At 36.3% G+C, this 13,203-nt stretch overlaps 2 protein-coding genes across 2 annotated transcripts; one reads left to right on the forward strand and one right to left on the reverse strand.

Moving 5' to 3' along the window:
* Positions 1-1,518: 1,518 nt before the first annotated feature.
* LOC100376562 (nucleoside hydrolase-like) lies at positions 1,519-3,660 on the reverse strand. The gene is made up of 4 exons (XM_002732805.4): positions 3,368-3,660; positions 2,983-3,274; positions 2,087-2,223; positions 1,519-1,870 (listed from the first exon to the last, which is right to left on the reverse strand). The coding sequence occupies exons 1-4, from the start codon at positions 3,554-3,556 to the stop codon at positions 1,532-1,534; spliced, it is 957 nt and encodes a 318-aa protein (XP_002732851.2). The 5' UTR covers positions 3,557-3,660; the 3' UTR covers positions 1,519-1,531.
* A 67-nt stretch (positions 3,661-3,727) lies between these two features.
* On the forward strand, positions 3,728-7,100 carry LOC100366900 (nucleoside hydrolase-like). Its single transcript, XM_002732826.3, has 4 exons — positions 3,728-4,024; positions 4,882-5,176; positions 5,871-6,007; positions 6,671-7,100. The coding sequence occupies exons 1-4, from the start codon at positions 3,839-3,841 to the stop codon at positions 7,007-7,009; spliced, it is 957 nt and encodes a 318-aa protein (XP_002732872.1). The 5' UTR covers positions 3,728-3,838; the 3' UTR covers positions 7,010-7,100.
* Positions 7,101-13,203: the final 6,103 nt, after the last annotated feature.

Below are 13,203 nucleotides of genomic sequence, written 5' to 3' on the forward strand. Positions count from 1 at the left end.
TGAGGGCGCTTTGAATTGAAATTATGAAATGAGGGCGGGGGGGGGGGGCAAGGAGGGTAGCTGGTACAGTTTTACGGGAACTAAAAAGGGCTTTTTACAATTTACAAGGAAAAAAAGACGTTTTTACAGTTTACAGTGAAAATTGAATGTTTACAGTTTACAGAGAAAATAAAGGTTATTTTACATTTTACGAAAAATTAAGAAAGAAAACCTAGAAAATTCTTGTACGTACCGAGAAAAATATTTGATTGATTACGTTATACGTCTAGCCTTTGATTACAGAATTACGGAATTTATTTTTTCAATTTACGTTGTACGAACAAAAAAATATTGCGTTGAACGAAAATAACCCTTGCCCCCCCCTCTGAAATTAAAACAACACATGCCATATTGTTACACGTGAACATGCTCAGCTTTTTTTCAATTCATTCTACAGTGAGGTTTATTTCGAGATGTCATACTTATAGAGTGCAATCTGTGATATCTGAATATGGAATAGAGCTATTTTAGTTTTGAAAATACCGGTATGTTATTATATTCTAGATAACGAACGTCTACACATTCAAACTATAGATTCAACAATCTATGACGTAACACAGTAGTTGATTGGAACGTCATTGCTATCATCTCGCAATTTTGACACCACATAAGTGTTTCGTCACCAGAGGGCGCTATTTATAGAATGCTATGTCCAATGCTCACATAACTTACTCTTCATTTAATAAATCACATGTAAAAATAATCATACAGCAGACTACACAGAAGGTGCGATTTAAAGAAAATGAGTAATAGGATGCTAGAAATTGGCTTTGGACTACTAAACTTTTGAAAATATTTTCAAATAATTACATTATCACAATTACCAACGATCAACCATTTGATAAACCTCACATGAGGTGAATGTACAATGTTGAAAAACAAGCTTGCAAAGTTATTCAAAGCGATTGCAAAGTTAGTAGATGTATTAGTATATTTGAAGTAAGTTGTTGGCGTATGGAACCCTGTTGTTGTAAAGTCAGAAAAATGAATGAGAGCCAGCAGAAAGCAGCCTATTAGCAGATCGCCCCCATGAGGTGAAAGTCCAATTTTGAAAAACAAGCTTGCAAAGTTGCGCAGAGCGATTGCAAAGTTGGTGGAGGTCCTTGTGTATTTGACCTAAGTCATTGTCATGACAGTCATGACGCAGTTAAATTTCGAAAACATTATTGCTTTCAAAGTTGTGCAAAGCGATTGCAAATTTGGTAGATTTATTTGGGAATGTGACCTATGATATGTGTTTTTCAGATGAAACAGCTTATAATATTAAGCTACAACCAAACGAAATTACCGTCATAGTTTCACAAATCTGTAAGGTTTTGATTTGTTCACTTGTCGGTAGCAAGTTTACCTCTACTCGAATTGCAAATATGGATGCAATAACGATCATGGGGGTGGTTATATTAATAGATAAATAACGAGAGATGCTGGATTAATTGTTATCACAAGGTTCAAAATAAACAAATTAGACAACATTAAAAGTTGGGTACAGTTTCTATTTAATGGATTGTATTAACATTTCTTTTACAATATCTATATTTAATTTCTTTATAATATTCACATTTTTGTGTTTATTCAATTTACCATACCAATCAACAACCATTTGACCTCTTGTGAGTTGACCATGTAGTTCTACCGTGGCGTAATGTTGTACGGATTCCACGATAGCATCCTTACATAGACGAGCTACCATGGTTGAGCTATCCCAGCTGATGTAGGGATTGTCTTTTCCTAACCCATAGATATTCTCGAAATACTTGAATTGAATTCCGATGATTGCCGATACAAATTTGGCTTTATCTGTTTCAACATTCAGTCGTTCTTCCATCCATGACTGTGAAGAGATTAAGAAAACGATGTAAAACAATGACAGCATCACCTTTCCTGACACAGTCGTGTAGCGTGCGTGTGATAATTATCCCTGTTGTTAAACCGTAACCCCAACCAGTTCCCGTACATTGACATTGACACCGGTTGAACATTTACGGTTCAACACATTTATTGTGAGGACATTGGTAAAATTCCTAGTATTCATTCATGGTATTCATACCTGTGTTAATGGATGTTCTTCGCATATATCAGTTGTTAGGATAAGTATGGGACATTCCATGGAGTTCAGTACAATACATGCCGCCTCTGGGTCCATCGCAAAATTGAACTCACCGCATACTGTAATGTTACCTCTACCTAACAATGTAAATAACACTTGATTGTATTACAACTAATACCAATATGATTCAAATTCGATCCTAGTTTTTAAAAAATATAACAAAATATAACATTTCTGCATATATTTTATTTTGAATTTATTTAAGTTTTAAAGTGCCTGTGCAATGCCCACCCTCACGTTTCCCATTTTAGATCTGTATCCCACTGAAATGGGCAGTTATTGATTTTTTTGCTGAAAATGATTACTCGTATCCAAGTAAATTTGGGATATTTCTTGTGTTGTAGCCACGCCCACCTATCCTGAAACGGTGGACTGTTTCCGGATTTCCGACTCTCGGCGTATTTTTTTTTTTTTTTTTTTTTTTTTTTGAGTTTCGCCATCATCAACCTATGAACAAATACCAGCAACTAAATTAAATACAATAAAAATATGAAACAAACATTAACATAAATTATATATGAAAAAATGGAGGAAAACAAATAAAAATAAGAAAAGGGGTCTTATTTTAATAGGTTTTGACGAAAATATAGGAAGTAAGTGTTACTTTTAAACCCGGACTTTACACGGAATTCTTAGTTGTACGCTTACTGATGCGTGTATTACAGTCGTATTGTACATTGTGTAATAACGATCCAATGACGCGCAGTATATGTGTACAGTTTGCCAGAAAATACATACCCTTCTACCCAGCATTGTTTTTTAGAAATATGTCAAGAACGTACACTCTCATTAATAACCACTCATTCAGTATTAGTACATGTATATAATGCACATACTATTTATGTTTCCACCCATCACTGTTAAATCTTTCACTTTCTTTCGGAAATCGGCATCCATCCTCACTGCCATGGCAACGTTTGTGAGGGGTCCCAATGCAACTAAAGATATTTCTCCTGGATGTTGATTGACAGCTTTGACCAGAGCATTGACGGCATGTTCGGATTTCAGCAAGGACATATCAGGAATTATGACATCCGGGACATCTCCTAAACCGTCTTCATCCCCGAAATCGGGTGCACAGTCCCCGGCATCCAACAAGGACGTTGTGGAACCTCTGAAGACGGGGATCTGCCAGTAAAAGTGAGAATTAAGTACTAGTAATCAAATTGGGATTGTTTTGTTTATAAGGCAAGAATACTGGAAATTTATAAAATGACGAACCTCCTCTCTTCCATATGCTTTTAATACCCTCAACGTGTTACGACAACACTGATCAACATTGGCATTGCCATTAACGCAACTGATACCCAGTACGTCTACGTTCGGTTGTGATAGCGCTATCATGATAGCTTCTGCGTCGTCGACTCCAGGGTCGCAGTCGATCCACATTCGAATTCGATCTGTAGTCATTGCTGAAATAGGTCAGAGGTGCATACGTCTTTCAGCTGTATATACGGGTTCGAGAGGTCAAACGTTACGTTAACGAAGTGAATGTAGCCGGGCTGTCGAATCTGGTCTGAGTATTTGTAGTAGTTTGGATGCGAGTTCAATATATAACGCCACCTGCGGTAACATTGACTAATTCGACCTTGACCTCAACCATGACCTCAACACGACGGAATTAGCAGATTGAGTGAGACGCAGTGGTTCCATAGATTGATAGTACGCACGTGTTTATCATAAGTTACCGTAATGGCAGATCGTATTCAAATGTGGATTGACTGCGACCCCGGGAACGACGACGCAGAAGCTATCATGGTGGCGCTATCACTACCGAATGTGGATGTGCTGGGTATCAGTTGCGTTAATGGCAATGCCAATGTTGATCAGTGTTGTCGTAACACGTTGAGGGTTCTGAGAGCATGTGGTAGAGAGGAGGTAGGAATTTCCAGTAATTTTTACATTATAAACTCAAAACAGCAGTTCGTTTTTATGTAGGCATCATCATATTAGTTCTAGTCGCCTCGACGAGTCGTGTTCGAATAAGGGTCCTACACGACGCTTCACACAACTATCAAACGCAGGCTGAACAACGACCGCCGCGATTTACTAAGAGGGGAGGCAAGGGGGGTAGCTGGTACAGTTTTACGGGAAATAAAAGGGCTTTTTACAATTTACAAGGGAAAAAAAGACGTTTTTACAGTTTATAATGTTAAAAAATGGAACATTGAATGGTCCAAAGAGCTCTCCGACTCAAATGCTCCGCCATTACTGCGCCGTGTGTAGAGACGCATGCGCATATTACACTCGTAATGCTCTTCATTCGTTAGAGGGTCTTTTACGTCTTGGACATTCAATTTTGTAGTGAATTGTGTCATCTAGTCGTTTTACAGTTTCTGAAATGTAATTTCCCTAGATTTTTTTTACGATTTTGTTATTTGGATGTAAATTCTTGTATGTACCGAGAAAAATTACACATTTTTACAGTGTACGAAAACAATATTTGATTGATTACGTTGTACGTCTAGCCTGTTATTACAGAATTACGGAATTTATTTTTTCTATTTACGTTGTACGAACAAAAAAATATTGCAATTACGTTGAACGAAAATAACCCTTGTCCCCCCCTAATAATAGTCGACAAGCGGCGCAACACACCAGATTTCAATCAGTATAGCTTGCGAACACCGTAACTTTCAGATTCGATTTTTGGCTAAGTTACCCAAAATTAAAAGGGTCTTTGGCTAAGTTTTGCCGATAATAAAACTTTAATTCTTTCTTGTGCCGATCGACAGATCCCCGTCTTCAGAGGTTCGACATTGTCCTTGCTAGATGCCGGGGACTGTATACCAGATTCGGCGCACGGTATAGATGCTCTAGGAGATGCCCCGGATGTCATAATTCCCGACATGTCCTTGCTAAAACCCGAACACGGCGTCAATGCTCTGGTTAAAGCTGTCAATCAACATCCGGGAGAAATATCTTTAGTTGCATTAGGACCCCTCACAAGCGTTGCCATGGCAGTGAGGATGGATGCCGATTTCCGAAAGAAAGTGAAAGATTTAACAGTGATGGGTGGAAACACAAATGGTATGTGATTTTAATATATACATGTACTAATACTGAATGAGTGGTTATTAATGAGGGTGTACGTTCTTGACATATTTCTAAAAAACAATGCTGGGTAGAAGGGTATGTATTTTCTGGGAAACTGTACACATATACCGTGCGACATTGGGCCGTTATTACACACTGTACAATACGATGGTAATGCACGCATTAGTAAGCGTACAACTAAGAATTCCGTGTAATGTCCGGGTTTAAAAGTAACACTGACTTCCAATGTTTTGTATTTTCGTCAAAACCTATTAAAATAAGATCCTGTTCTGGACTCATTTTTATTTGTTTTCCTCCATTTTTTCAAATATGATTTATTTTAATATTTGTTTAGTTGCTGGTATTTTTTTAAAGGTTAGTGATGACGAAACCTTAAAAAGAGAAAATAAATTTAATAAAATAAAATATATTCAGAAATGTTATTATTATTATATTATAACTTGAAAAAATTAAAAAAAAAAACGAATGTTCTCTGCAAGGTGAAAATTGAATCACAATCGGGATACGGACTAATTTAGTGAAAGACAACAGTTAGATGCGCCATTGATATTAAATGTACCAGCATTCTGTATGACAAATGGACCACGAATCTATAGTGATATAACAACAATGCTGACTTTTAAATGTATGTGTACAATGATGTGTCACATGTTATTTACATTGTTAGGTAGAGGTAACATTACATTATGCGGTGAGTTCAATTTTGCGATGGACCCAGAGGCGGCATGTATTGTACTGAACTCCATGGAATGTCCCATACTTATCCTAACAGCTGATATATGCGAAGAACATCCATTAACACAGGTATACACACTAGGAAAAGAAAAGTGCGTTGAACTGTAGCCGTGGTTTCGCGGCGTATTTTTGTCCGGAAAGCTATTGTGCTTCGTCTGTCAATTATATATACATCGTCGTATACAGCTGGACCCTAAGGGTTCGACTGTATACCGACGATATATATATATAATTGACAGACGAAGCAAAATACCTTCCAGGACCAAAAAACGCCGCGAAACCACGGATAGTTGAACTGTAGACCGTATTGTCTGCTAGGATGGATGGTCATTCACGTGAGACTTCATTCCGTAATTATAAAATATTCTAGGCCCAGTCACGGTTCCAGCAACCGTGGCCCTATATGTCCACCTGTTGGCACAGGGGATCTTTCCTTTGTAAGAATGACAAAACTTAAAACAAAGAAACACATTGAATTATTATGAAATCATCGTAATACATTCGCTAGGGGTAAAGTAGTGGTCGGATGAAAAGTGTTATTTTCAGAAAAGAATCCGGTACAATGAAGGGGTTTAGTATATGTCACTGGAGGGATCTTGCTAGCACTAATACTTTCCGGGAATAATTTCGTGAATTTTGTGGTTTGGATCCTTAGAATATGTCATCTGTATTCTGTAAATAACCTTAGCTCAGAGGTATGTTGTCATTGTTTGAAACACTATCTATTTACAGACATGGATGAAAGAACGACTGAGTGTTGGAACGGAAAAAGCAAAGTTTGTGTCGGCCATCAGCGTCGTTTTAATTAAATATTCCGAGAATATCTATGGGTTAGGAAAAGACAGTCCTTACATCTGTTGGGACAGCTTAGCCATGGTAGCTCGTCTATGTAAGGATGCTATCGTGGAATCCGTACAACATTACGCCACGGTAGAACTACATGGTAAACTCACAAGAGGTCAAATGGTTGTTGATTGGTATGATAAATTGAATAAACCAAAAAATGTGAATATAATAAAAAAATTAAATATGGATATTATAAAAGAAATGTTGATACAATCCGTTAAATAGAAATGTGGTAAATGTATATGACAAATGGCATATTGTTTTAGATTTGAAATTTACGAGTGGTTCAATAAAAATAACTACCATTCCAACAGAACTCACTATTTCATGCGTTGTATGTCTGTTGTATGCACTTTTTCTAGTTTGAGTACTTACAGTATGACTTTCTTACAAATTGCGCCCTCTGGTTACGAAACGCCTACGTGACGTCAAAATGACGTAGATGGCTGTACAGGTAATGTGGTTTTACAATGCTGTTTGATTGTTTAATCGTTCATGTGGGAATATTTTATAGCCGGACATAAGTCACAGACCAAAATAATAATATCGACGCCCTCAGCGGCGCCCCTTTAGAAACTAGAGAGCTCGTTCAACCGCTCCATGGTTCAACCGTCCGTTTAGCAGAATAACCCATTCTCGTCGCTTACTTGTATATTGTAAACTAGGGAAGCCGGCATTTTCTTTCATTATTGTTGCTGACCCATGTAGGCGAACTATTCGTTCAAAAGCTTAACTAAACAACTGAATAAAGGTTGTCTGCCAGTCGTATTTGACAGTTACCTATTTTAAGATGTTTTTTCGATAATATTCTCTATAATTTAATAAATATTGGTTGGATACAGGTCAATTCTTGATAGCATCTTACGTGGGTAATATAATAGTAAATGTGAATTACACACACAGCTGCATCAGAGCACGCTCGGGAATTCAATAACAACACGTGCTATGAACGTAAAGGCTCATGGGTAGACGCTTGTTTGTAAAAACTATGACACGCTATGGCACCTGAGGCATGCGTAGGTGACGACTCCCCGCTTTAACTGTACACTGATAGTTTATGATTCACGACGTTTTGCTCTGAACACAAGGCTTTTTAATGTCTACAAATATGTTTGAATAAATATAGTGGATAAAAATTACAACAATACTTAGAAATGTAATTAATCCAGAAAGGCCACTCAAAATGACACGTGGAACAAGGCAAGTTAAAGTTAAACGCCCTCAGCGGCGAAATTTTTTTTTACGTGCTCTGCGGTATTTAATGGTATATACTGGTATGTAGTGGAGGTGTTGTGGAATGTATCAATATTAGTAGAGAATTTGCATAAATCTCAAATTCTATTCGAATTGCATTTGTTACCGCAGCTGACCGTTGGACTATCTGTAACGAACTAATGTGTATTCCTTTGGGTCGAATCTGGTATCTCTACGTGTAAGTGTTATCAACTGAACGAGTCAAGTTCCCCGAACAGAACGCCAGTGTTCACAATAGGTGACAAAATAGGTGATTTTCCGTACAATTGCGAGATCTCGCGAGAAGCATGAAAGACGCGCGTCGAACGTCTGCCGCAAAAGTAGAGCGATTTGATTTTGAAATCGAATTTCTTAATTTTGTAGCACACATCGACCGGCCGATCTTTGACAGAGGAATATTGCTTCCGAATACCCTTACTTAATCGAAATTGCTTATCATCAAATGTGTACAGCACATTATTAAGCATGGAAATGTCTCCTAAATACTTTCGCGTTTGTCGAATCCCACGCGATGTTTGACGCCACTACGACGCTATGACCTTTGTTTGTCCTGTTTTTACGTTCGATTTCACGCATAACGCGTGATTCTCGCAGTGAACGGAAAATGGTCAATTAGCCGGATAACCTCGTCTGACTAAAGCTGTTTCTTTGAGTATATACGACAAATTGTGATAAACAAGCTATATATAATGGTGTATATGACTAGACGTAATTTTTGAGCCATTGTCATGTCGCTAATTTGAAGGTAGTGTTCATGTCGCAGAAACTTGACTACTGTAGTGGAGGGCGGGTGTGTGACCTGCTTTTTGTCGAGGGCGTATTTGCATGCATGCATTGATACCTTCTTCTATTTGAATGTTGGAATACAATGCAGAAACACGTTTACTACCGAGTGGAATTTTTCCTAGACTGTTTTAATTTTTAAAAAAGTTGGTAGTATCTTTAATGTGTGACGAAAAATATCATTTGAGAAGAATTATTGTTAAATCTAGATATATTTTAAATATCCATAATAATTAAAATACCATGTTATATTTTAAACTCGTTTTTCGCACAAATCTTGACTTGTGGGAATTGTTAGAAAGAGTAGGTTCAGGAATGGAGGGCGAGACTGCGTATGAACTGCAACAGATCGAACTGGTGAAGAGTCTTCTACTTAAATACTCAAAGTAAATACAGCCTTGTACATGATTGGTTACAATGGATATTGCCTTGTACATGATTGGTTACAATGGATATTGCCTTGTACATGATTGGTTACAATGGATATTGCCTTGTACATGATTGGTTACAATGGATATTGCCTTGTACATGATTGGCGAAAAGAGAAACGAGCTGATTGGTCATTATGATTTAACGAGCTTGTCAATTGGTTGAAATTAAATCAATCTCATTGGCTGGAAAATTCTCAGTCAGAATCCTAAATTGTTAGCAAGCTCAGTTATCTACGACAACTTGTCATATTTTGTTATCAATGATTCTAAAGACTAACTTTGTTTGGCATTATTACAATTAGTCTTTGTTTCTGGCAATGCTATATACATGTATGCAAAATATGTCTATATTTTATTGCATTAAATACACGGCCAACTGCATCGAATGTTACAGGATTATATAGGCCTATAGAGGCATATAATATTGTTTCCTAGTTGGATTCATAATCGTTTGACCGGCCGCAATATTGATTTACGTAGTATTGTTCATAGCAATCCTGTACATGACCTTCCATATCTAGTGTACATTGCAAAATTCGATAAGGCTAATTATTGGTTGCAGTCAATTGTGGTTATTGTGTTGTATCCTGTCTGTCAAAATGGCCGCCGAAGTGACTCTTTTTCGATTGTAAACACCGCCTCGTGCACACAAAGAATATCGCATGATAATTTAGGTTACGCATTGTGAGTAATCTATTTGATTCCTTTCGTTACAAACATATACAAGTGGGATACGACTCTACCTACTGACTGATGTGAAACATTTTTACAATAAAGATGACATTATCAATATGAACTGAACTTTCTGCCAGACTGATTGACAAAAAAAATAATATTTTCCATACCACTATTCTACTCTCTCATATCCCAATTCATTTGCTATGGCAGAGCATACAATGTTTAAAGAGACATTGTCTTCTAACGTTCATGTCCCAGGGTTATCTAGTGGACGATTAACATTCAGGTTATTTGGCAGATATAATTGCATTATGGGTAAATATGATTGTATTATTTTCACTTGTCAAGTATAGACCTTGGGTTTCTTATAGAAATCATTTGATTATATTAAAATTTTGTTTGTAGATTACGTCATCTGGACATGTTGTTATTTCTACTGTGTTATCATGAACAACACTGGTGATGCACGCTGCATTATATTTTCTGTAATTAACTTAAATTTATAAAATTGAATTCAATGATAATATAAGTTAAAACAATTGTTGGACACTTGCAAACGACTGGTGGCCATTTTCTTTAATGAATGCGGCCCCAGGGCATACCTCTGACATGTTTTGAAATTCGCATATTACAGAACACGTTTTGATAGCTTATATTATGATAAACTCACCATCGTACTAATCACGCAAATTGATTTTGAAAAAAAAAAATTCTTGCAGTTAGATATTGCACATGACAAGTGATAACTCCGTAACGATTGATTTTATTACGATAGTTTAAGTTTAAGTACACTAATTGTATATACTCCATATGTGAATTGTGAACGGATTTATTGTACACCAAAGAAAATAAAACTCCGGAAATTACCGGACAACAATACTACAATGTACAGTGATCTTAAACGAAGTTCATTTTTTTAACGCAAAGTTATGTACGTGTACAAACGCACTGATGCCCCATTCTCCATGTTTAATGATATACATATCAATAGGATTTTAATAAAATACAACAATTCTTACAAATCAAAGAATATGTATATGTATATGTATATACTTTATAATTATTATTATTATTTCAATTATTATAGTATAGAATTAAGTACTATGTACAGGAAAATGCCTAGTAAATATTTTAACTTATAAATTGTATTTTAAAATATACTTTTTTGTGGGAAATTACATTATATTACTCAGTGCGATGGTTACATGTCGGCTTAATAGAAAACGTTTACTGTACAGCACACACGAAATCATATATAATACAGATAACTGGCAAGTCAATTAAGGTTGCAACGGGAAAAATGTATTCTGAAGTAACATATGTCTGTGGTGCTTAGTTAAGGTCAGTTACTAAGCATATGAATGTGTGCACGTGTCAAATAACATGATGAGAAAATAATGGCTAACATATTTACAATTCTTCTGCATTTGTTCAAAAATCGGCAATTCAACAGGAGATCTCTATTCAATTCAAGAGATAGCTAAAATCGCACCCTATTCTAAATATTACTTTTGTGTACGTGTATTCTGTATGTTTTCACGTGTTTCACCCAGATACACTTATTGATTTCTGTGACGATTCATACCTTCTCACGCTGATATATATATATAAAACATATGAGTAATATATTCTGTCATATATATATATATATATATATATATATATATATGACAGAATATATATATACAGAATATATATATATGACAGAATATATTACTCATATGTTTTTTCTGCTGAAACAGGATGGAACTTGACCATGGAATTAACATCAACATTTGTAGACGGGAAAGTAAAATAATTTTGTGAAGTCGTATAATTCAAAAGTGAATCAATCAAATGCATTTACGTGTTTAATAATTGGAGACAGACACAACTATAGCAGTGCATATGTCCATTAAGTCGCGTGCCAGATAGCGACGCAGCGATTCATGAAAATATCGTCGTTCACTGCTTTTGATTTGCAGTTTCTCGTCAATACATATTTTACTATATAAACGACGGATAACTACACATCCGATTAAATCAAGAGACAGTATTTGTAAATATCTCTATTTTCTTATAATAATTATAATTCATAGGAGGTGAATGCAGAAATTACTATATGGTCACATTTCATCATGGATTTAAGTGTGTTCCAACACGTAGACGTGTGCGTGCTGATTTACAAATGCTACGTGCCCAGTGAGGTGTAATAAGTACGTCACAACACATGATATATGTGGCGCCATGCTCACCCAATACAGTAGTTTTTTGGAGTGTCTAATGAATATAATTTAGTTCGTCCCTAAGTGAAAGTGTCGAGGTACTATTAAAATAAAAATATGATCATAAGATAAAATAATCGTTCAAATTTTTTGGGCGTTGGGCGTTCATTATTCCCTTTACTTTTCAATTCAGGCACGTGAAACGTACATGTCCCAAGAATATCTTACAGGTGCAGTGAAATTTGCAATGCTTGATAGAAAAATGATTATGAAACAGGATATCCTCTTCAAACTCATACGGACGGTACATCATTGTTATTTTCTTAGCTGTCACCGAAGACATAATCGTCCCCACATTTTATTGTCAATTGACACTCGTGAATATATCGTGTTAGCGATACGAGATGTTACGAGCTACATGCCGACCCAATGCCGGTAGTCAAATACAAATACTATCAATATTACTGAGACATCTGTCTATTATCGGACATGCTATGCAGACATCTTTATCTTTGTCATCCTGGCCCTCCAAATGCATGTCAAACAGACTTCAAGCACGATTATGCGCGAACTTAAAGTCGTTTGACACACGAAGGGGCTGGCCGCAATCAACTGATGTTCTATTGGAGGCATGGCTACTATCAACACCATTGCGTCCTGTATTCACCTGGAAAAATACACCGTAAAACACACGTGTCAGAGTGTAACAGTACTGTAATCATACGATTATCCCAAAAATACTATAAATATACACATATCGCTACTAGATTCCTATTCTATTAGTCTACTATGTGTGAAAACAAATCATGCATATTGGTATTTATGAGTAAATAGGGTTGACAGAGTTTATCTATGTTTGGAAGATGCATTGACGGTGAGATGAGGTAATGTGATTCGGTTGGGTTGGGATACGGTTGCATGTATGTATGTTACAGAGGTGGCGTTACATGCGCATGTCAAAAGCGGAAAACAAAATATCAATGATCTACTTGAAACAATAAAAAAAATGAACACAATTCACTCAGCGCCAGTGCATCTCCTATGCAACAAAATGAACTGATTAAAAATA

This window comes from Saccoglossus kowalevskii, chromosome 7, assembly GCF_978046115.1.
Source record: "Saccoglossus kowalevskii chromosome 7, keSacKowa6.1, whole genome shotgun sequence".
Classification (NCBI taxonomy): Eukaryota; Metazoa; Hemichordata; class Enteropneusta; family Harrimaniidae; genus Saccoglossus; species Saccoglossus kowalevskii.